Source organism: Dreissena polymorpha, chromosome 7 (assembly GCF_020536995.1).
Source record: "Dreissena polymorpha isolate Duluth1 chromosome 7, UMN_Dpol_1.0, whole genome shotgun sequence".
Classification (NCBI taxonomy): domain Eukaryota; kingdom Metazoa; phylum Mollusca; class Bivalvia; order Myida; family Dreissenidae; genus Dreissena; species Dreissena polymorpha.
Genome location: NC_068361.1, coordinates 17,517,087 through 17,542,795, shown reverse-complemented (window position 1 = coordinate 17,542,795; position 25,709 = coordinate 17,517,087). Strand labels below are relative to the sequence as shown.

Genomic DNA, 25,709 nt, shown 5'->3' with positions numbered 1-25,709 from the left:
ATTAAAGAAATAAAAAAGTAATCCGTAACTGGGTTTGAACCACTGACCCCTGGATTAAAAGTCGAACGCTTAGACCAATCGGCCATCCGTGCTAATACAGTGAGTGGTGTATTTTATACTTTATATATGCAATCTTCGTAGAGTCACACAATATAACGATAACAACAGAACTTATCAAATTATTCAATTGTTTCGCGTTGCAACGATTTATAATTTTCAGGTTTTTAAATCGTCAAAAGATGCATATAATGGATATTGTAGAGCATGGAAAATGTTCAGTATTCTTTTTTCCTCACAAATATCATAACTAAAACGAAAATTTGCTAATCTCAATTTTTTCCAATTTGGTCACTTTACCCAAAACGTGAAAAGGTTCCTTAATTGTTATATTATTATAAAACCGGTGCAACAGTTTTTGAAGCATTGCGTAAAGTACAAAAGACGAGTATTGAATTAATACTTGTTACATTGAGTTTAAATTCTACGACATATTATGGTGAAAGTCACAAGAAGTCATGACATGTTTTCTTACAAGTACAAATCATCTACATGTAATTTATTTTTGTAATCATTTCTTCAATAATTCAATGTGACTGACAATACAAGACTATATGTTTTGACACTTGTCATCCAGGAGTTCATAAACAAATCAAATATATAATTCAAATAGGATTTCCCTAATTCCAAAGCAATTGATTTTGTATTCTTATGATCTTAAAGAACAAAAAAAACGAAGTTTGGTATTTTTTCATTAATGCGGTAATTTAAATTGGATAAAATATATTAAGTGCCCCAAAACATCCAAATTGCAGTTAAAACATCTCTGAAGGCAAAAGCTAGGATATAGAGTTTCTATGGTACTTGAAGCGGTGTGATGCAAATGGAGCTGTCATTGACCAGCTGATAGTGCTCTTGGCTGGGCAGCTGGCAACGAAATTGAGCTAGCGTAAAGAGTATCATGTACATATCTCCTTGGCATGAGGACTAATGTTTCAAGGAACAACCTCGTCTCCAGTGTCAATATACTGAATCAGGTACTCAGGGTAGTAGGCAGTTTTATCGAAAAGAATAAAAATACTGGGGTCATTTGGTTTATTTACGCATGAATCATACAGCTCATGGTCTTTGCCCGGTTTCTCTGGAGGCCTTTTGTACTTCGCTTTCCCTGTGGTGTAGTAACCAACAAGCACCGAAGCCTGGAACATGTATCTTTCCAGCTTAACAGACTGCTTTGTGTAACCGTGACTGTACTTGGCATCTCTAGCAAAGTACGCTCCCTGACCATACTTTGTTCCTTTTTTTCCGCACAAACGGAAGTCAAAGTTGTTGATGCAGATTCCCCGCACAGTATCCAGACTGTCGGTACCGTGGAAAAGGTAACGCTTATCAACGTCATTTGTATCTCCAAGTCTCCGCTGGTTATTAAGCATGCTTTTTTCCCGGCTGAAACACTCTCTTATTATTATAAACCAGAATTGTAAAGCGCCCTTTTCATGTAATAATACATGTCCAAAGGCGCTGTACAATTAATGAATACATATCAAAATCTTGTAAAAACATAAAATATCCATAACATGGTAAAACAATTTAAAATCTAACTAAGCATATGGTAAGAACAACCCGTAGCCTGGTAAAACAATAGAATCAATAAAAATCGTCACATGAAACATCACTATTATAAATGGGATTGACATTAAAACAACATTTGTGGACTATCCAAGTGCATTAGCAGTTTATCGCAACTGAAGTGCCAATATTGAGTTGATCAGTTTCCGTAGTAGGTCTCTTATATCGATTATCGTGGGACTCACCCAAATCATATAAACGGTTTTCTAAAACCAAAAAGTAATGTGCTAATGACTTTGCGTTTTTAAAATTATTAAGGACCATCCATGAAAACTGTGTTTAAATAATTTGGTAAGGGATGTTAGTCTACCTATAAATCAAATAAGAAAATGAGCATCTCAAAGCCATATCCAAATGTGATTAATATGATATATTCGTATAAAAAAGCAAAACTGTGTAAATATATTCATTGAATGGACAAAGAGATCCATTTTGTACTCTTAAAAAAAAAAGTTGACAGTATCTTCTTTTTTACAAATGTGACCGTTACCTTTACCACACCCAAGCGCACTCACAAAGTGCCACAGTACTATCGTTATGTATAAAACTTTTATTGTAACATCACATTTCACTCTTCCGTGTACGAGTGGAAAGCCTATCATAACAAATTCGCAACTGAGTCAAAATCCTGTTGTGTTAAATTTAACATGACCCCACCATCTTATATAAAGTCCAACGTTTAGTCTCGTTATAAGTTATCAATATTAAAAAACCCAACATTTTTTTTAGATTTTTGCGGATGCATTTTCTCAGTGTTTTATGGTATTTAAGCTCGATATACCACCCCTACTGTAAACTCATCAGCGCGGTGTAGGATTTAGATTTCTATCCATGAAGTTCCATTATAAAAGCTCAACTTATTGTCCAGTCGGACGTACATACAAAATCATGACGCTTCATCAACATCAGGACCAAATCAAAACAGCACACGCAAAACTAATTATTAATTATTTAAACGATGGTTCCGTGGTTGAAAGAGTCATATTTCTCTTTACAACTTCAACAAGAACGGTAGTATAACGACTCTTTATGGACTGATTGCGTGTATGTAAAGCGCTAAACATCACAATGCAATACACTTACTTGCAGAATGCAGACCATAAAGTGTGATTCTGAATTCGGAACACCGCTTGCAGAACATGCTGATGAGGAGACATCGTTTGATAGAATTTATCTGATACCTGTAATGCAACTCATACATGTAATTATTGTATGGTTGGAATCGTATGTTCATGGTAAAGGCAATTTTTTAACACATACACATCGTTTTGTATTTTGACGAACAAGTTATATAAATTAAATACTATTATCTATAATCTTAAAAAATCGTTAAATTCCTTTATCTGTTTTAAATACTGTAATTATATTGTTAACGTATAAGACCTTAAAACACCAGCGGATGCAAATTGGGCCGCCTTGAATAGCTACTTGAAATAACATTCGTCGAACAATGACGTTCGTGTTTCGTTCCAGAAATGAAATACGCCAATATTAGTGTAGAGCGATAACACAGGTCGTCCAACCAATTATTGAAAACAAATACTTTTAACTGTAAAAAAAAAACAAACACAGAAGGTTTGTACAAATGTAAATACAGTATATATAACAGTTTCTAAAATGGGACATGATTATTTTTATATTTTCTCTGCCACAAATATTCTATAGCTTCAGACCAAAAAAAGGATCTGGTTTATATAATTCGTTAGATTTGTAATAATAAACAATTGATATAGAATTGTTAAAAAAAATTGAGCAATATTTACTTTAATGTAATCTGCATCTGAATGTTGCAACTGTACACGTTCAAACGGATGAGCTAGATCCCAAGGAACCCACGACGGAGGAAGCTCGTCATCAATCACAATGAGAGGAGCTGGATAAGAGGTCGTGCTGAAAGGCAATTAATGCTACTTAAAGCCCCATTTCTACTCTAAATCAACGAAACTTTCGTACACTATTTCGCAAAATAAAGTTTAACAATTAACAATCAGTGTTCTTTTTTTTCAATGGCTTAATTTTCAACGCCAGATGTGTACTAGTAACATAAATGTTTCTAAATACAAAATGCTCGTTTTTTTTTTGTTTCATAATAAATTCCATTTTACGATATCTATTCATACGACACATGAACACTAACATGGTACCATTTTAGTGTTCGTGTGTCGTATGAATAGATATATTTGCGGAAAATTAAAATGGAATTTATTGTGTCACAAAAAATTAAAAAAGAGATTTTTGTATATACTAAAATTCATGTTAGCAGACAACATCGGGCGTTGAAATTTCGGCAATTGCTATAAGGAACACTGATTGTTAATTGTTCCACTTTATTTTGCGAAATATTGTTCGAAATTTTCGTTGTTTTTGAGTAGTAATGGAGCTTTAAACAAATGCTAGTTTTAAGTTCGGTTCAGTAATCCAAATTTACGCCAAACATAAAAAGATACATGCATTGCATGCAAAACAAAACATATTGTTGATTAATTATTTGACTAGAATTGGGGTCAATATATTTTAAGTGTTACATTCTCAAGTAACTTATTAGAAGTGCAGAGCTATTAGATTGTTCAAAATAAATAAATATCATATTTACGACTGGTTGTTAATTCCAACTCGATAAGATACGAATATAAAAACCATGTTGTATTTTTTAGATATGTCTATCGTAAATATATGTATGCGGTCTTGTATGTGCAAAATTAACTGCAAGTGTACCATAAAAGATTAAGAAAGCTTATTTTTACTTGCCTTGCAATTTCATAATGACACGATACATTTGTTTCACTGCATCGTTTGAGTTTTCTAATTTTTCCAGTATCCAAATTTTTCTGAGTCATGAGATGAAAGTCAACAGAGTAGCTCCATTTGTAGTTCTCTCGTGAAAACAGGTAGATGCGCTGCTTAGATTTGAATTTTCTCTCAAGGGTTTGTTGAAGAGATTCCTGTTGGAAAAAGTAGTATTTGACAATGATTTTTTACATAACCAATGAGAGATGGCTTGTCACGAATCAATGTGTGAAAAATACGTCAGTACATTCTTTGTTATTTATTTCCAAACGATACGGTACCTGCAACTATCCGTAATATTTCAGTTAATAAGGTCAACTTTACTTTAATAAACATCATAAGCTTTCTTGTATTTTGCCTAAATTGACTTCGTTGAACATCCTGGACATTTTATTGCAAAAGTTTCATGTGTTTTGCCTGACAGAATCGTTTAGTAGACAAATGGGGTATAATGACCCATGCATTTTACAAGGTTGTTCTCAGGTATGACTTGAATACCAAGGTGTTTAGCAATGTCAAGCAAAACGAATGTCAAGCAAACACCAAAATGAAACTTAATATTTACCTTAAAAACGAATAGTTAACATACATAATATCAAACGTTCTAACGAGTAAAAGTCGGTGCGTAGATTGAATGTATTGTTACAAATGCAAAACACATACAGGTTCGAATGGTATCCATATGTCATCGCTGTCTTGCCAGTACCACCGCAACTGAATAAAATCGGTCATCTTGAATATTAAAGTACAAATAATAATTGTTTTCTTGTTTTATTTTTCTAACAACTAATATTTTTTGTATTTAAAGAACAAAATGATTATTTCACTGGATGAACACAGTTTAAGCTCTTGATAAAGCAGTCATGCCAGGGAAGTGCGTACAGTGTCACCAGATTTGATCATCATTGTTTTCAATACTTTTGTTTGTGAAATGCATACATGGACTATCCTCAAGTAATTAATAGGTTGCCGTAGCGTAATGGATATGGTGTCCGCATAGCGACCGGGAGGTCAGGGGTTCGATCCCAATTGTGGGAGCGTTCTTTAGATCTCCCTCAAAGACAAGAAGTACTGGTTCTAGGCCCAGGAAACGGACTCGAGAGCGTTTCAATAAGCCTGAGGCTTTCGATGCAATCAGGCTAAAATAAATAGGTGTAAACTAAACTAAGTAATAAATAAGCAGCATACTTAATATTATACAGTAAAAACCATTTTGCGTGAAACTAAATTTCTGAATACGTCCTTAAATGGAACAGATTAATGTCAGACGCGGCGGAGGATATGGATTATTTAAAAACAAAAGTGTGACTGGCGCAATATTATTTGCTATTCAATGTGGTGATTATGTAAGAAACTGAATCGTGAATAAAAGTCTGTAATATTTCATTGTTACTGTATAATTAAACTTGCATATCAATGGTAAGTGTTGAATAAAATTCAATTGAATTCGTCAAATTTAATCATGGAATAAAACTAAATAAAACGCAAATTAGACCAACTGTCTATTAGATCTTAGAACTATTGCGTGCTGCATGAATGAAATAGACTTGAAACTGAAACTCTTACCGGACCGATAGATACGGGTGCTGCATGAATGAAATAGACTTGAAACTGAAACTCTTACCGGACCGATAGATACGGGTGCTGGAGGCGAGTACTGTCCATGATGCATTGAATCATCCGGGTCTGTGTTTAAAACTACAACAGTATACACTTATTTCATGGATGCGCGGTGAACAGTCAAAACTATTTCCCAAGGTATCAGGGATGACTTTGGTACTGTTGCCCGAGGCCGATAGGCCGAGGGCAACAGTTCCAAATGTCAGCCCTGATACCGAGGGACAACAGTTTTGACTGTTCACCAAGCACCCATGAAACAAGTGTTTTATTACCTGATCAAATTTCCAACATAGAAATAACAGCAAACTAAATTTTCATTTACACACAACATTAATCGATAAAATAAATAATTTTGACTGTTTAACTGTAAAATGACGTCATTTTTTCGACGAAATGACGTCATTATTCCAGCGGGCAACAGTTCAAACTGTTGACCGGTCAACAGTTCGATATTCACCGGTACCAGTTTAAAACAATGCAAATTTCTTTGAACAACTTTTTCAGGAGAGCCCTCAAAGGTCATCCCTGTGAAATTTTTTGACAATCTGATGAGCGGTTTCTGACAATAAGATTTTTTAAGGTTTTTACCATATATGGTCATGGCGGCCATCTTGGTTATGTGATCAAATTTTTGTTTAACAATTCTTTTGTCCCATGACCTAGGGATGCTCCACATGAAATTTAGTTGAAATTGGCTCAATGGTTTAGTAGAAGAAGATGTTTACAAATTGTTTACAGACGGACGGACGGACGGACGCCGGACGCTGAGTGATCACAATAGCTCACCTCGAGCTATCGCTCAGGTGAGCTAAAAACAGGTATAGAATAGCCTATAATATAGGTCATGTATATTGCCATGCTTTGTTGACGCAAATACATGCATATAAACCGAATCAGATCGACAACAGTATACATACCGCTTTTCTTATGTGCACATTTATCCGATAATCCAATAAAATTGCAACATCACTTAAAAAATAATAATCTTGAACATTACTGACGATATATGTTTAAAAATTCCTAAACACAACCGTACGCATTTATGCCATTTTCAGAAGTGTTAAGAGTACAGTGCATTATGGGGCAGAGCTTTCATTGGACGAGCGACTTTAAATTTAGATTGAATGCAATACGAGTCATGTACACAAATTGTTTTATTGCGTCATACGCATACAAAAAACGTGTTTCCCGGGGACTTTCTGATACCGCGCGAAAATGAAAGTGAAACTCTGTTAACAATTACCGGTACACTGCGTTCGCATGTAAATAAATCGTCTGCGTTATTTAATTTCTTATACATAAACTGAAAGATTAAATGACATAATACTAGGATGATAATGAAATGACAGAAAAAGTTGTTTTATACAGTAGGCAGTATATTTCACAGCCGCTCATTTAATATAGTCAAACTGCAACCATATCAAAGTAAGAATGTTTCAATTTTTTGATGTTTCATCGTTTTGAATTGCTTTAATTGTATAACTATCCCGCTTGCACTTAACTTATGGAAATTATCGCACTGAACCGCTCTGATGAGGAATACATGTAATAAACACTGACACGCGAGTTTTTTCACACCTTTATTGACATTACACAACAGATAAACACCAATTAGCTGTCGGTGTTGTTTAACCTCGAGGCCATTATAATCGGTTCAACGGACGGTTGAATAAAGCAATCAACATGTGATTGCCGCCATCTTTGAATTGTCTGAAAATACATGAAGTTGCATAATACGGATTTGAATCAGAAATCAAATGGAAGGTTGGAGAAAAAATGGGATCCAAGCACCCTCCGCGTTATATTGGATTCAGCGTTATAACGGAGTTATACATTGGAGTTACAGTGTATTTAACTTAACTTTTTACACGTATATGTGAGTAATACGCTTGAAACTAATGAGTCACAAGCATGGCAGTCATAGCTGAAGATTAGTTCAATTGATTGGTTATTGTCGGCTCATTATTAAATGCACCCAAGGTCTAAAAATATATTAAAACGCATCTAGGAATTCGAACACTAAATTGGTTGTTGTCTGCTTATTTTTTCTAATTATGTTAATATTTATGTCAATATTCTGTCAAATGGCCTCTATATCACCTCTGATGGTTCCGTGGCAGCAGTGACTCACCTCTGCTGGTTCCCTGCAGGAGTAACTTACCTCTGATGGTTCCCTGCCAGCAGTGACTCACCTCTGATGGTTCCCTGCCAGCAGTGACTCACCTCTAAAGGTTCCCTGCCAGCAGTGACTCACCTCTAAAGGTTCCCTGCCAGCAGTGAATCACCTCTAAAGGTTCCCTGCCGACAGTGACTCACCTCTAAAGGTTCCCTGCCGGCAGTGACTCACCTCAGATGGTTCCCTGCAAGCAGTGACTCACCTCTGATGGTGCCCCGCAAGCAGTTACTCACCTCGGATGGTTTCCTGCAAACAGTGACTCACCTCTGATGGTTCCCTGCCAGCAGTAACTCACCTCTGGTGGTTCTCTGCAAGCAGTGACTCACCTCTGATGGTTCCCTGCAGGAGTGACTGACCTCTGATGGGTCCCTGCCAGCAGTGACTCCCCTTGATGGTTCCCTGCAAGCAGTGACTCACCTCTAATGGTTCCCTGCCAGCAGTGACCCATCTCTGATGGCTTCATGCCAGCAGTGACTCACTTTTGATAGTTTGGTGCCAGCAATGACTCACCTCTAATTATTCCCTGCCAGCAGTGACTAATCTCTAATGGTTCCCTGCCATTAGTGACTCACCTCGGGTGGTTCCCTGGGTGTTCTCATCCTTCTTCCTGCCCTTGCTCCTCGACCTCTTCCTCTTGCGATCACGTGACCTGCTGCGTTTCTTGTCGCCTCGGTCTGCCCGCTCAGCCCCCCGCTCTGGCCGATCCCCACGGTCGCGAGATCGACTGCGACGTGACATCTTCTTGCGGTCCCTGTTCTTATCCTCCTCCCCCTCGGGAGCTGCTGCTGGGGCTGTAACAAGTGCAAATAAGCAAGCTTTCACTTAGCCTTTTACCACTTAGATACGTATTTTCATGCCTTTGTTGTCCTTAGAAAATTAATTTTTATTGACATTTCCTACTAGATTCAAATTTTAAAGGCTTCATTTCCAACACTTACATACTGATGAGCAGCAAACAGCATAAAACCTAAACAGACTGTGAGTAACTTGCAGGCTGTTGTGGTTTTATGCTGTTTGCACAAAGCCATTTTCACTTTGCTTCTGAATGGGAAAGGGTTAAGCATGCCTCCAGAGACTGTGAATGGTCATCTGATTTTCTTAGGAAAATTACACTGGTTTTTAATGTATGGTTGAGTGAAGTGATTTTCAAAGGTTCCAATAAGTAGACACTGAAAGTAAATGGCTGATAAAACTTGTGTAATGGGCAGCATGGGCCTTTGATTGTCTTAGAAACTACACATTCTGTACATTGTTGAGGAGGAATTTGTACAAGGGCTGTTTGTAATACATGCATGCCCACCATATGGGCTGTCAATTGTAGTGGCAGCCATTGTGTGAATACGTTTGTTGGCACTGTGACCTTGATCTTTGACCTAGTGACCTGAAAATCATTAGGGGTCATCTGCGAGTCATGATCAATGTACCTATGACGTTTCATGATCCTAGGCCTAAGCGTTCTTGAGTTATCATCCGGAAACCATCTGGTTGACGGACGGACATACGGACGGACCGACATGTGCAAAACAATATACCCCCTCTTCTTTGAAGCGGGTCATAAATATTGGTGAGTAACTGAGGTAAATTTGCTATAACCCTATTTAAGTGTCATTTATAAGCCTGTCTGTTGTTCACTTTTGATTGTTATGCCCCAGTTTTTCATAAGCACCTGCACAAGCAAACAAGAGGGCCATGATGGCACTGAATCGCTCACCTGACTCATTAAGATCAGATGAAAACTATGACCTCTATTGTCTACACAATGTTTTTCTATGATTTGACCTAGTGACCTAGTTCCTGACTCTAGATGACCCAAATACAATCCCAATCCAGATTTCATCAAGATAAACATTCTGACCACAGTTCATAAATATTGGATGAAAACTGTGACCTCTATTGTCAGCACAAGGTTTTTCTATTTATTTGAACTAGATTTTTACCCCAGATGACCCAAATACAATCCCACCCAGATTTCATCAAGAATTCTGACCAAATTTCATAAAGGTTGGATGAAAACTGTGATCTCTAATGTCTACACAAGGTTTTTCTATTATTTGACCAAGTGACCTAGTTTTTGACCCCAGATGACCCAAATAAAATCCCAACCCAGATTTCATCAAGATAAACATTCTGACCAAATTTCATAAAGATTGGATGAAAACTGTGACCTCTATTGTCTACAGAAGGTTGTTCTATTATTTGACCTAGTGACCTTGTTTTTGACCCCAGATGACCCAAATACAATCCCAAACCGGATTTCATCAAGATAAACATTTTGACCAAATTTCATCAAGATTGGATGCAAACTGTGACCTCTACTGTCTACACAAACAAATTGTTGACGGACGGACGCACAGACACACGCAGGCACGCACAACGGACGCCGGACATCACACGATCACATAAGCTCACCGTGTCACTTCATGACAGGTGACCTAAAAATATGTATCGGAGATAAACATGAACAGTTGTGGTTAAAATCCCATAGAAACAAGGGCTGTTTGTAAAACATGCATGCCCCCCTATATGGGCTATAAGTTGTAGTAGCAGCCATTGTGTGAATACGTTTTTTGTCACTGTGAATGGTGGTGGTGGTGGTGGTGTAGTAGTAGTAGTAGTAGTAGTAGTAGTAGTAGTAGTAGTAGTAGTAATAGTAGTTGTAGCAGTAGTAGTAGTAGTAGTAGTAGTAGTAGAAGTAGAAGTAGTAGTAGTAGTAGTAGTAGAAGTAGTAGTAGAAGTAGTAGTAGTAGTAGTAGTAGTAGTAGTAGTAGTAGTAGTAGTAGTGGTAGTAGTAGTAGTAGTAGTAGTAGTAGTAGTGGTAAAAGTAGTAGTAGTAGTGGCAGTAGTAGTAGAAGTAGTAATAGTAGACGTGGTGGTGGTGGTGGTGGTGGTGGTGGTGGTGGTAGTAGTACTAGTAGTAGTAGTAGTAGTAGTAGTAGTAGTAGTAGTAGTAGTAGTAGTAGTATAGTAGTAGAAGTAGTAGTAGTAGTAGTAGTAGTAGTAGAAGTAGTAGTAGTAGTAGTAGTAGTAGTAGCAGTAGCAGTAGCAGTAGCAGCATTACAAGACCAATACTTAAGAATGATCAAATGGGAAAAGGTAACATAGCACCAGCAGTAAATATGGGGCTCATTTACAGGTCAGATTTGGAATCTCTGCTGTAAAATGAGATTTTGAATGAATTAAAGGGGGGCAAATCTGTAATAAAAAGAACATGCATAAACCGTAGTTGTTTCCCTTGTTTGAACCATGCTAAATCCTTACAAGTTTGGAAAGAATTGGATGAAAAATTTGGACTTTATTGCATAAACACCATTTTCTCAATTCAAGGGGAGGTAATTCTGTACTTCATGGACCAATAATGCTCATTTTTTGTAGGGTTCGTGTCCTCATTGATATAAAGACACTGTGCAAATTTGGAAAGGATCGGACAAAAAATGTGGAAGATTTTTGAAAGTTTTCACAAAATAGGCAAAAACGAATAAACATGCAAAGTTCAACGAGCTCCTGCGGCCATGTTTTTTGACGAATCAAATTTCTTTGAACAACTTTTTCAGGGGAGCCCTCAAAGGTCATCCCTGTGAAATTTTTTGAAAATCTGATGAGCGGTTTCTGACTAGAAGATTTTTTAAGGTTTTTACCATATATGGTCATGGCGGCCATCTTGGTTATGCGATCAAATTTTTTTTAACAATTCTTTTGTCCCATGACCTAGGGATGCTCCACATGAAATTTAGTTGAAATTGGCTCAATGGTTTAGTAGAAGAAGATGTTTACAAATTGTTTACGGACGGACGGACGGACGGACGGACGGACGGACGCCGGACGCTGAGTGATCACAATAGCTCACCTCGAGCTATCGCTCAGGTGAGCTAAAAATGGACCTAAACACAAAACTTAACCAAATTTTCAATTTTCTAAGTATAGAAAGGGCACATAATTCTGTCAAAATGCCAGTCAGAGTTATATTACTTTGCCTGCACAGTCCCTTTATGATAGTTAGTAAGTGTTGCAAGTATGAAAGCAATAGCTTTGATACTTAAGGAATAAAATGCACCTAAACAAAAAACTTAGCCAAAATTTTCAAATTCTAAGTATAAAAAGGGCACATAATCCTGGCAAAATGCAAGCCAGAGTTATCTTACTTTGCCTGCCCAGTCCCCTCATGATAGTAAGTAATTGTACCAAGTTTGAATGCAATAGCATTGATACTTTATGAGAAAAGTGGACCTAAACGCAAAACGGTCAATCTGATAGGCAATCCTATGTATCAGAACTCTTGTTGATTCCAGTAGCTTGAAAATATGCACTGTCGTAGGAGCAATAGAAAAGCAGAAGTCGATACGAAAGGTCGTCTTGCCAATCCTGCTAGCGTCATTAATGTGTCCCAACTGTTCCGTGACACTGACTGCAAAGTCTGTCGCCGACAGGTAAAGGCGGTTAAAACAATTCATCCTTCGGGTTTCGAACATAAATTAATAGAGGTCAAATAGTAATGTTCGACCTCAATTCTAGTCTCCGAGCCCACTTCAGCCGATCTATCTGCAAGACCAGTAGTCTGCATGTAGCCGGTTGAGATAGAAGTAGAAATAACAGACATAGGTATTTCATAATCTTCTAGTATTAGTAGGTCATAACCAGCACCAAAATGGATGGTCAGGAAAATCAACCATAGACTAAGTCAGCGGAGATGTAGATTGTTGAATCCATAAAATATAGTATTCAATACAATCATAGCCAGGGGTATACAACTAGGTAATGTAGACGATACCCGTGATACTAAAAATTGACCGATGAAAACACAGCTGAATACCGGTAATTGGTAACTGGTGACCGAACCGGACCGGTCAATGACCGGTAACTGTAGCCAGATGAACGGACCAGTCATAATATGACCGGTGACGCTACCAGTTATAGACCGAACAAGGGACAAAATTGTCACAAAACCAGGTTTTCAGTGTGAAAAAAAAATCTGATAAAGGGAGAAAACTCAAACTGAACTTTTGAAATGACAAAAAAAAATTAACCCCCTTTGTAATTTTTTTTTTTTTTAAATCTATTTTTAGTCGTGGCGACCTTGACATTGGAGATATTGACGTGATTCTTTCGTGGGACACACCGTCCCATGATGGTGAACAAATGTGCCAAATGATTTTAAAATCTCACAATGAATGACATAGTTATGGCCAGGACAAGGTCATTTATGGCCATTTTTGACCTTTGAACTCAAAGTGTGACCTTGACCTTGGAGATATCGACGTAATTATTTCGCGCGACACACCGTCCAATGATGGTGAACAAATGTGCCAAATGATTTTAAAATCTGACGATGAACGACATAGTTATGGCTCGGACAAGCTCATTTATGGCCATCTTTGACCTTTGAACTCAAAGTGTGACCTTGACCTTGGAGATATCGACGTAATTATTTCGCGCGTCACACCGTCCAATGATGGTGAACAAATGTGCCAAATGATTTTAAAATCTGACAATGAACGACATAGTTATGGCCCAGACAAGCTTATTCCGCCAGCCCGCCAGCCCGCCAGCCAGCCCGCCAGCCAGCCAGCCAGCCAGCCCGCCCGCATTCGCCAATCTAATAACCAGTTTTTTCCTTCGGAAAACCTGGTTAAAAATGGTGGAATCCATATGCTCTGATATCAATGTCAAGAACTGATCGGAAAAGAAGATCGCGCCAAAAATCCAATCCGATGGCAAGAGACATCACTAAAGCAGACGACGAAGATTCATTTGATGACGAAGAAGAGGAGGAAGAATAGTCCGATGATGATAACAAAGAAGTGGTGCATCGGCCGGGAAACGAACCCGGGCCGCCCGCGCGGCAGGCGAGCATTCTACCACTGAACCACCGATGCTAATCCGCTGATGATGAACGACTACTTATTCTGACCGGTGACCAGTGATCGGTGATATGACCGATGAATGGTGACCGATGTCCGGTGATCGGGACCGGTATAATATAACTGCGTCAGAATGGAAATATCTGGTGCAGAAGAATGACCATACACGAAGTCATCTGATAATGTTAACCGGAAAATAACGGTAGATTATCAGTATTAATAGGCATAAGTGTCCTTGTAGTCGTAGTGGAGAATAGAACAGCTTATCCCGAAGCCTGAAAGTTAAACGAACTAGTGTTCGTATACAAATACGGCTCGGTGACTGCAACATGTGTGGATGCCATAAGAAAAAACATCACACGTGGAATGGAGACATGATATTCCTAAAGGAATAAAATGGAGAACGTCGATATGACCAGTAGGTTCATTAACGCCTACGTGAGAAGTGGCGACATCCATATAACTGCGATGCCGAAATATTGTTCGGCTACGCTGGAAATATTGTCTTCTACAATATTGTCTCCATGAGCATTGACGTGATCGCTTACAAGCGTATCAACGCCGAGAACTGCTCAATAAAGGAGAGGTATGTTCGAGAACTATCCTGGTGTGCTCAATGAAGTCCGATGATGTCTACGTGAAGGTTGACGACGTCCTCGTTTCCTGCGATGTCGAGATCTGGATCGGCTGCGCTGTCGAGATGTGGATCGGCTGCGATGAGACCGAGATCTTCTAGAATACCGTCTCCGTGAGTGACGACGTGATCGCTTACGAGAGCCGCGACGATGAGAACTGCTCGACGAAGAAGAGCGTGTCCGATGTCTACTCCTAGATGAAGACGATGTTTTCGACGACAAATAGGAGAATAATCCAATGATGAAGACCGAGTTCTGCTTCTTGACCGGTGACTGGTGTTATCGGTGGCAGGCCTAACTGATGACTGTTGACCGGTGACCGGACCGGACCGGTGATCAATGACCGGACCGGTGACATGACCGGACCAGTGACATGACCAGTGACCGGACCGGTGATCAATGACCGGACCAGTGACCGGACCGGACCAGTGACATGACCGGTTACCGGACTGTTGACCGGACCGGTGATCAATGACCGGACCGGTGACATGACCGGTGACCGGTGATCAATGACCGGACCGGACCGGTGACATGACCGGACCGGCCGGTCAGACGTCGATTAAAGGTCCGTGATCAACGTCCCCAGTGACGTACCGGTCATATCATGACCAATGTTGTCACCGGATAATGACCGTATGGCGGATGCCAAATGGTCCGACATTGGTCGATGTCCTTGACCAATGCCATCGGGCAAAGACCGGCTGACGGGTGTCGCCATATGGTCTGATGTTAACCGAATGTCTAACAGACTTAACATAGTACGGTCGCCATCATGCCCGATACCCGGTGACTGATGCTGCAACTATCATCCATGGTCTGCGAAGTCACCGGGTATTTATCCACTCTTGTTTCTGCGACATTCATGTAGTCGAATATATGAAAAACAAGAGCAAAACATATTCAACCATAAACTGGTCACAGACCAGATTATCATACGGCACATAAAATCATTATTTGACCATAATGAAAATTATAATAATACTGCCGTAGATCATAAATCAAACGAAAGTTTACTTCAAAACAGATGAAAAATGAAATGACGATCAATTAGATTGTCATACGGAACGTTAAAATCATTATTGCACACAATGGCAAATGATAAACAATCTGTCAATAGAAGAACACGCTTTGCACGATCTCTTAACACATAAGAAGAACATGCTTTGCACGTTCTAGCAATGTATTAGAAGAGCACGTTTTGCACGTGGTCGTTCGCGCCTAAAAACACCCAGCATGGTAGAAATAAACCATTGTTCGATAAAAACAAGCATGGCTTACCTTTTACAAATGAAACAAAATCCATTAAATCCACACAAAATAATCCGAATGAGAAATACAAAGATAAATAACACAATTTATCTATTCAAAACCCCAATCAACCAAGTGAAACAAATCGAAAAACAATATTTTAATTCAGAGCCGTAAAAGACCTGTATACACCAGGTCGATCCGGAAAGAATATTGAGGGTTGGTTACCGATTTTTGGCTAGGTTGCATTGCACTATGTTTAACCTGGCCTGTATTACGGTATTGAGGTGGCGGATTCCCAGTTAACATTCCGGATGAGTTAATTCTCCTTGGAAAGGAGAAGCATGAGATAACAGGTCAGTATTTATGACATTAAAACTGTGTGCTATTATAAAATATATATGTACATCATTTTTTCAAGTATTTAATGTAAAAAAACTGCATACCAACCACATGTCTGGTAATCTCGTAACCTTACTTGCATGGACTTTATTTAACCCGCCAGTCAAAAACAAATAACATACATATTAACTTGCCAAAAACATTTTCACTTGCATTGACAGAGGTCTGACGGAATTTGCCAGTATGTTATTTTACACTGGAGCATCTATAAACAAGAGCAGCGCATAACAGATGCCACGCTCGGCTACGGGTGCAGTTTTGAATAAATGAAAGCTTGTCAGAATTTTTTATTTATTTACAGGTCACAGTGACCTTGACCTTTGACCTAGTGACCCCAAAATGGGTGTGATGTGTAGAATTCATCAAGGTGCATCTACATATGAAGTTTCAAAGTTGTAGGTGGAAGCACTTTGATTTAAGAGCAAATGTTGAGGGTTTAGCACGACGTGGACGGCGGACAACACGACGAGCTGGCTATGACAATACCTCGGGTTTTCTTTAAAAAAAACAGAGCTAAAACCTATACATTCTATCCGCCAAATTGACGTTATTGCATCGCGCAGTGACATTTTGTTATTTGCATTTTTACCTGATGAGGGCGTTAGCCGACATGTTGCAAAATACTAGTTTGACACAAACATTTTTATTGCAGTCTTCTCATATTATTTATTCTGGCATAACATAAGTAATAGCCCATGTTGGATTATATTCCAGATTTTTTTCAAAGTTTTTGTAAAAGACACAGCCCTTCATAATATATTTACAACAAGAGATTTGTTTGTCAGAAACACAATTCCCCCTATTGCGACGCTTTGAAACTAAATTTCAATGTATCATTTGATAGGTTTACAAATAATCTCCCTTTTAAAGATTATAACTTTCATTGGATTGTATTTTTTGACTTTTGCCCTCGAAGAATGACCTTGACCTTTCACCACTCAAAATAAGCAACTTTATGAGATACACATGCATGCCAAATATCAAGTTCAGGCTTTTTCCGCTCCATTTTGGGAAAACGCCACACTGGAATTTTGGGAATTTCGCGTCGTGAAAACCCCCATTTTGGGAAAAAAATTAATCGCAAAATTGGCTCAATTGGGAAAAATTATCGCATGTAAATTATTTAAAACAGTGTTTCTTATATTTCAAAGAAGCCGTTAACTGGTAAATAACGACTATTTTGATAACTTATTATTAAAATTTTACAAAATATTATGAACATGTGTGATTAGTGCAGGTTTTTTAATCTGAATTTGGGGAAAAGGCTTGGCCTTTTTGAGGTGAAAAAAATCGCGGGAAGCGCCGGATTTTGAGGAAAAAAAGGAAAGTCTTAAATAATCATTAACATATTTTACAGTTCTTAAAACAAATTCAAGGCAACAGATAATTTAATTATGCAATACTTTCTATTTTCTACACCAGATCAGGTCAACTTATATATTTAAAAGGTAAAAAAAAAAAAAAAAAAAAAAAAAAAAATTTTTTTTTTTTTTTTTTAATTGGGAATTTTTTTTTCAATTGGGAAAAAAACAACCAGATTTGCATTGGGAATGGGGCCGAATTTCGGACCCGTGGCATAGGGCGGAAAAAGCCTGAAGTTGCTATCTTCAATATTCAACAACAGATGTGTTTGTCAGAAACACAATGCCCCCTATTGCGCCGCATTGAAGTCATCAATTTGACCTTTGACCTTGAAGGATGACTTTGACCTTTCACCACTCAAAATGTGCAGCTCAATGAGATACAAATGCATGCCAAAGATCAAGTTGCTATCTTCAATATTGCAAAAGTTATTGCAAAACTTTAATCTTGATTAAAGTTTTGGGACACACACATACATGTGCAATGACTGACTGACAGACACAATGACAGACAGACAGACCAAAAACAATATACCCCCGATCTTTCGATCCGGGGGCATAAAAAGTTATGACCAAACTTTTAAGAAGTTTAAAGTTTTGGTTAAAGTTTTGGGACACACACAATGACGGAAAACCATTTTCCCCCCGATCTTTCGATCCGGGAGCATAAAAATGAGAAAGGGATATAAATTATCCAATGTAAACATTTGCGAAAGTTATGTATTTGGTCACTGCTAAAGAAAGAAAAAAGCTCAAGAGTTTGAATGTGTCAATGATTACTTTGGGTTATTTACAGATTAGCCTAACCAGCCCTGGGTGAATACTAAATGATTCAATATCCTACTTGTTGTTCCAAATCCAGTATGTTCAGAGGCTTCGAGAGAGAACGCCGCTGACTGCTGGGTCGACGTGACAGGGAAGGCGATTCCGAATCCTGTTGTTTGCAGTTCCTGTCCTTTGCGTCCCGCTAGGTAATCCTCCACTCTAAGTTCCTGCAGAAAAGACATTCAATAATTAAGGGAATAATAAATGTTTAGCATGAATGTTAATTCAGGGATCCCATCCACAAAGCTTATTTGATTTTAAGAAAATATTCATATCATATTTAACCCTTACCACTCAGATACCGTTTGTATTTCCTAAGAAAATCAAATTTAATTTAACACCCTTCTTAAAAGTGTATTTCATTTCATTGCAAATCCTGAGAAACTGATGAGCAGCAAACAACATAAACCTGAACAAGCTGCAAGTTAATTGCAGGCTGTTCTGGTTTATGCTGTTTGCATATTGCTATTTTCACTTTGCTTCTAAGCAGAAAAGGGTTAAAGGAAACTTTAATTCAAAATTTAAATCAAAATTCAGTCCAGTTCCAGCCATACCTCCAAACTTTTATTCTCATACTCCTTCATGGCTGTGATACACTGGAGCCGCGTATTGATGGTCCGGGTGGTACCTTTGTTTACCATTGTATCCGTGCCCGCAATCGGAATAAACTTTGCCAGTGTACCTGGCTGCTGAGCCTGACCCCCGCACCCTGAAAAGTGGATTCCATACAGAATTCAAGACACATTTAAACCAAAATGAGCCTCGCTCTGGGAATACTGGGCTTCATGCATGTGTGTAAAGTGTTGTCCCATATCAGCTTGTGCAGACTTTTGATCTCAAATTGTCTTTTTTGTTTAAAATAAGTCTCTTTTAAGCAAAAATCCAGTTTAGGGGGAAAGTATTGTCACTGATAAGCCAGTACCGACTGCACAGGCTAATCTGGGATAAAAGATTCCGCACATGCATCAAACCCGTTCTCCCAGACCGAGGATCATATGATATCAGAAAACAAGGCCAATAACTTCGCTAAAATTCAATGGACCAGAACAAAACGCACACTTCATCTGTAAGCCATGTTGGTAGACTCAAATACCTAAAAACAGCTCAATATCTGAAAGCTTTGCGTGAAAAAAAATCCGGAAAAGGGTTATAGAAGAATTTCACACTTCATCTGTTAGTCATGTTGGTAGAATCAAATACCTAACAAGAGCCGGCCTTGCGGGTCTATTTTTCTTTTAAAATGTGTAGGGACCTATCTCAATTTCAATCACAAAGGAGGGAGGGGTGGAGTGGAGAGGGTGTATAGTGTGGGGGTGTGGTCATTTCTTACAATATCTTCCAAAAATGCAAAAAAATGCAATTGTTTTTTTTGGGGGGGGGGGGGGATTTTTGGGTGGGATGGTTTGACAGTATTTCAAAAATAAAATAAAAATAAATATGTGTTTTTTTTTAAATGTTTGAAATAAACAAGAGATTTGTTTGTCAGAAACACAATGCCCCCTATTGCGACGCTTTGATTTTTTAAAATTTATTTTTTTACCTTTGACCTTGAAGGATGACCTTGACCTTGAACTTCCACCACTCAAAATGTGCAGCTTTATGAAGAGGCCGCTTTGAAATATATATTTTTTGACCTTGAAGGATGACCTTGACCTTGAAGGATGAACTTGACCTTGAACTTCCACCACTCAAAATGTGCAGCTTCAAGATAACGCCGCTTTGAAATGATTATTTTTTTACCTTTGACCTTGAAGGATGACCTTGACCTTGAACTTCCACCACTCAAAATGTGCAGCTTCATGATAACGCCGCTTTGATTTTTTTTATTTTGTTTGACCTTTAACCTTGAAGGATGACCTTGACCTTGAAGGATGACCTTGACCTTGAACCTACACCACTCAAAATTTGCAGCTTCATGATAACGCCGCTTTGGATATTTTTTTTTACCTTTGACCTTGAAGGATGACCTTGACCTTCCACCACTCAAAATGTGCTGCTTCATGATAACACCTTGAAATTTGTATTTGTTTTTTGACCTTTGACCTTGAAGGATGACCTTGACCTTGAAGGATGACCTTGAACTTCCACCACTCAAAATGTGCAGCTTCATGAGATACACATGCATGCCAATTATCAAGTTGCTATCTTCAATATCAAAAAAGTTATGGCCAATGTTATAGTTTTCGGACGGACAGACACCATAAATTTAACATTTGACCTTGAAGGATGACCTTCACCTTGACCTTTCACCACTCAAAATGTGCAGCTCCATGAGATACTTGTGCATGCCAAATATCAAGTTGCTATCTTAAAAAGTGAAAAAGTTATGGCCAATTTTAAAGATTTTTCGGACAGACAGACATTTCAACTGCTGTATGCCACCCTACCGGGAGCATATTTTTTTGGGGTGGGGGGGGGGTATAGTAGTGTGAGGCTGTGGTGGTCATTTATTAGATGATCTTTAATAATAATAAAAAAAATAATGGTGGGAGGATTGAGGGGGGTGGTTTGGACGGAGTCAATTGTGGTATGTCAGGTAAGAGTTGTTTTGTCAAAGTATCAATCGAATCTAATCATAAATAAACAAGTTATGGCAATTTTAGCAAAATTTAATAATTTGACCTTAAGAGTCAAGTTCATTCAAAGGTCAAGGTAAAATTCAACTTGCCAGGTACAGTACCCTCATGATAGCATGAAAGTATTTAAGGTTTAAAAACAATAGCCTTGATACTTTAGAAGTAAAGTGGATCTAATGTCTTAAAATAATGTGGGTTATTGTATTAAACAATAAAACCCAGTTTATTTTAGCAGAAATGTGGACCCTTCAAGGGAGAGTATCTTGGGCATACTATATGTATATTCCAAGGCTTCAACCTACAGAAAAAACTGAAATTTTTAAAAACCCACCCGCCACACCCATTCATGATATTATTGAATTTCATACTTATTCCAGAAAAAATATTGTTTTGTTGGATGCTTTGTATGAATCCTACTTTCTCTGCGCTTGAGATTTATGTTTCAGAAAACATGCCATGGCTCCATGCACAGGCAACAGTTCCAGATGGTCACCAAAAACATCAAAAACCTAGACGCTGCTGAGATGCAAGTGTTGCTCAAACCTCTGCAGCAGACCTGGTGACGATTGGATCTGAACATTGATTTCACTGTTGCAAAGACTCCATCACTACCAAAATTTCTTTGGAGAACTGTCTGTGTTTTATGGAGATCATGTGTTTGCTAATATCAAATGCTAAAGATGAATGTAGAAACTGTGTTTGCTTCTATTAAATGCTTGTTCATATAAAAGGTTACTATTTTATATATTTTAATCTTTGTTAGGTGCCGCAGTTACATATCCACGGAAAATTCTAGGCCGCTCATGATGGGATGGTGTCACTGTCAACAATTATACATTATTTCACAAGTTAACAATATTTTATATAGGCATGGGTGGTTCTCCTCTCCTTAATATGGCTCCTTTTGGAGATAATCAGTTTTGGAGGGAAGCCATCCTATATTTGGCACATTTCACAAAATTTCATTTCAAAATGTTCATTCTTAAGTTTGCATTTAGATGCTTTGGGTCTGCTCGGACAAAGGCGACCCGAAGCGGATTTATGGAGATAAGTATATACATGGAGTATATACGAGGAGTATTATACACAGTATATATGGAGCTATATATATACTCAGGAGTATAATACATGGAGATTGGACAGTATATATGGAGATATATATATACTGAGGAGTATTGATATTTTCAATGGAGGTTGGATATAGTATATATGGAGCTATATATATACTAGATTATGCGTGGTACATATGTAAAATAATAATAATAAATTGTAATTACTTTAAGCAAGCGTGACACCATCCTGTCATTGATGTCTAGATTTTTCAAAAATTCCATGTGGCAACTCTTGAAAACCAGTGAAATTCTAACTATCTATTACTGCGGTCAATAAACAACCAAAATATTACACTAAATTACCATTACATGTTATTTAACAGTATTCATACAAAAATGAATAAAATGACTGTGTACTTTTAATTTTGTTTTGTGTTCTTTCTAACTATGCATTTATGTCTTAAAATAAACACAAAATGTAAGCATATATTCAAAGTTACAAAGTCAAAAAAGGGCCATAATTCCGTAAAAATGACAACCAGAGTTATGTAACTTGTCCATTACTGTCCCCTTATGATAGTTTGCGAGTGTTCCAAGTATGAAAGCAATATCTATGATACTTTAGGGGTAAAGTGGACCAAAACACAAAACTTAACCAAATTTCAAGTATAAAGGGCCCATAATTCCGTCAAAATGCCAGTAAGAGTTAAATAACTTGGCCTGCACAGTCCCCTTACGATAGTTAGTAAGTGTTGCAAGTATGAAAGCAATAGCTTTGATACTTTAGGAAAAAAATGGACCTAAACACAAAACTTAACCAAATTTTCAATTTTCTAAGTATAAAAAGGGCACATAATTCTGTCAAAATGGACGCCAGAGTTATCTAACTTTGCCTGCCCAGTCCCCTCATGATAGTAAGTAAGTGTACCAAGTTTGAATGCAATAGCATTGATACTTTCTGAGAAAAGTGGACCTAAACGCAAAACTTAACCGGACGCCAACGCCGACGCCAAGGTGATGACAATAGCTCATAATTTAAAAAAAAAATAGATGAGCTAAAAACAGTGTCAAAAGACGTCATTTGGTGCGATATGACTCTTCAAGAAAATCCCCCAGTCATTTAAAAATATATATTGTTTAATTGTTTTAAAACTTTCCCGCATATACAGTAAAATCCCGACTCGAACGATTCCCCAATACATCCGTTTCAACCCGACTCTATTACTGTATACTTACTACTTTTCAAGTATCTATTTATTACTCGATATAAATCCTGGTTATTCCGTTTTTATAAATCACTTTCTGGTAAATATTTACGATAAAAGCTCTCAATTATTTCTTGAACACAAACCTTGCCATTTTTCTATAGTATCAAATAAATTTTAAATGACTATTTGATTTGATGAAATATTGCCTCTGAACATGCGTCAATCTCCTGACGTGTTGTGTGCTTGTTAAAACGCTCAATACACGCACGCTTTCCAAGCAAATGAAGCATCGTTGTACATGCTGCATAATTTTCGCACTCTTTTTAATTGAGAAAAAGATTCGACACAAAATAAATTTGCACTGCTAATTTGAAGCAAGAATATTTCAACGTTGCAATAACATTTACATTCGGAAGTGTGTTTCGGATTAAAAACGCGTTAACATCGACTTACGGGAATTGGTTTCGGATTACAAATTTAATTATTCCCATTTGAGATTTCAACAAATATTAACAGTTGCGTTATGAATTCAACGAAACACTTTATGCATGAAATTCACGTTGTCCACGAGGATAACGGCCGGTTGCCATCATCAGTCTTCTATGTAACTGGCTAAGATTTCTGTGGCAATTACATGTACGTCATGAGTCGTCTGCATGATTTAACTGCATGTATGCCTACTGCTGTCACTCATACAAAGCGTGCGCTCTCATTGTCCAATATTGATTTTCTAATACAGTGACGTCCGCCGTTATGCGGGCTTTTGTTGGGTAAAGCGACAAAGGATCGTAAATCGGCTTTCAAAATTTTCGGCGAAGTCGATATCGCTTTGATCTTAAGCTGCAATAACTGTCAGAATACACTGATTGCAAAATTTCAGGCGCCTCGGGGACTCTGATTTCGAAATTTAAGCGCCCCGCTGAGGGACCGTTAAATTGCCTGTGGAAAGCACTGGGACACACACAAAAAAGCATTTTTTCAACATACAAAGGGCCATAACTCCGTTATTATCCAATGTTGTACAATGCCATTTGGCGTGCATCATCATCTTATGCATATATATATACTCTATTACTCATACAAAGTTTCAATGAAATCCGCCAAAGCACTTCCAAGATATGGCTTTGGACACAAAAAAGCATTTTTTCAAGATACAAAGGGCCATAACTCCGTAATTAACAGATGGTGTACAATGCCCTTTGGCGTGCATCATCCTTTCATCCATATATATACTCATACCAAGTTTCAATGAAATCCGCCAAAGCGCTTCTAAGATATGGCTTCGGACACAAAAGTGCAGGACGGACGGAAGGACGGACAAGGCCAAAACAATATCCCTCAGCCTATGGCAGAGGATAATAAAGTTATTAAGATTTTTTCTATTCAAGAATCTCAAAGTACCTTGATTACTGAGTTGTCCAGGCCTGGAGGTGGAAGCCTGTATCCCATTGAAAGTGAGTCCTAGGGCAGCGTATGCCTTCTGCATCTGTGCCTCATTCATGTTGGAGGGGATTTGTGGGGTAGCTGCACTCACTGTCGCCTGCGGACCAGTACTCACAGCCGGGCTAGCCTGTGCTGCGCCTAATAAACAACAACAATATAGGCTTGCAATACTTATTGACAACAATGCTGGATTATAATGGTATTTTAACCCATGAGCATATAAATTGTTCAAATATAAACACTATCTTGGCATGCATAATTGGTTTCAGTGTACAGTGAGCCAGGGGCCAGGTCCCTTTGGATTGGACAAATCAAAGCGTTTTGACTAAAATTGGGAAATTTATGTTGTTGTTTTGCTAACAAATGCTCCAAAATTTAGAATAAATGTGTCTTCAAGATTATATTCACTAAGGTTCAACTTATAGAGCTGGATGGAAACTAAATGTAGAGATCTAAACAAAATAATTTTTTGACTCCTTCAATTTGAATTTTTTTGGTACCATTTGGGAAGAATATATACTTTTTTCCATCCGGAATGAGGCCCAATACTGGCCCCGACTTTCAACGAAAAATAAACAACCTTGCTTTATATGAAATTAGGAGTCACTTGACGAACTGCTCACAACTTTTAGGGAACATGATTTTCATACATTCTTCAAATGTTTTAAATGTAAATTGTTAAAAAACATTCATTTTGACAATGTTCCAATTTACATGTATTTCTTAAATCACGCCTTACCTGCTGCTGCTACTGCCACAGGCTGTTTCTGGCGATCAGAGGCGTGCTTTAGTGGTAAGCACACCGGACAGTCCTGTCGCAAGCAGTTTCTCCAGTGGGTGATTATCTGCTGGATAAGTTTGCGTTTCTCTGGGTCTGCAGACTGGGGCTGGGCCC

At 38.0% G+C, this 25,709-nt stretch overlaps 1 protein-coding gene and 1 non-coding gene across 2 annotated transcripts in view; both read right to left on the bottom strand.

Moving 5' to 3' along the window:
- Nucleotides 1–363: 363 nt before the first annotated feature.
- LOC127839494 (protein mono-ADP-ribosyltransferase PARP11-like) overlaps nt 364–25,709 on the bottom strand; it is a 44,672-nt gene continuing 19,326 nt past the window's right edge. Inside the window, exons 5-11 of the mRNA XM_052367887.1 lie at nt 18,555–18,702; nt 6,038–6,111; nt 5,077–5,127; nt 4,375–4,568; nt 3,390–3,516; nt 2,710–2,807; nt 364–1,443 (exon numbers count right to left, since the gene is read on the bottom strand). Coding sequence (XP_052223847.1) covers nt 993–1,443; nt 2,710–2,807; nt 3,390–3,516; nt 4,375–4,568; nt 5,077–5,127; nt 6,038–6,111; nt 18,555–18,702 — 1,143 coding nt within the window. The 3' untranslated portion in view covers nt 364–992. The remainder of the gene's footprint in view (nt 1,444–2,709; nt 2,808–3,389; nt 3,517–4,374; nt 4,569–5,076; nt 5,128–6,037; nt 6,112–18,554; nt 18,703–25,709) is intronic.
- Trnag-gcc (transfer RNA glycine (anticodon GCC)) lies at nt 14,009–14,079 on the bottom strand. The gene has a single exon. It is a non-coding gene; the product is annotated as a tRNA-Gly (tRNA).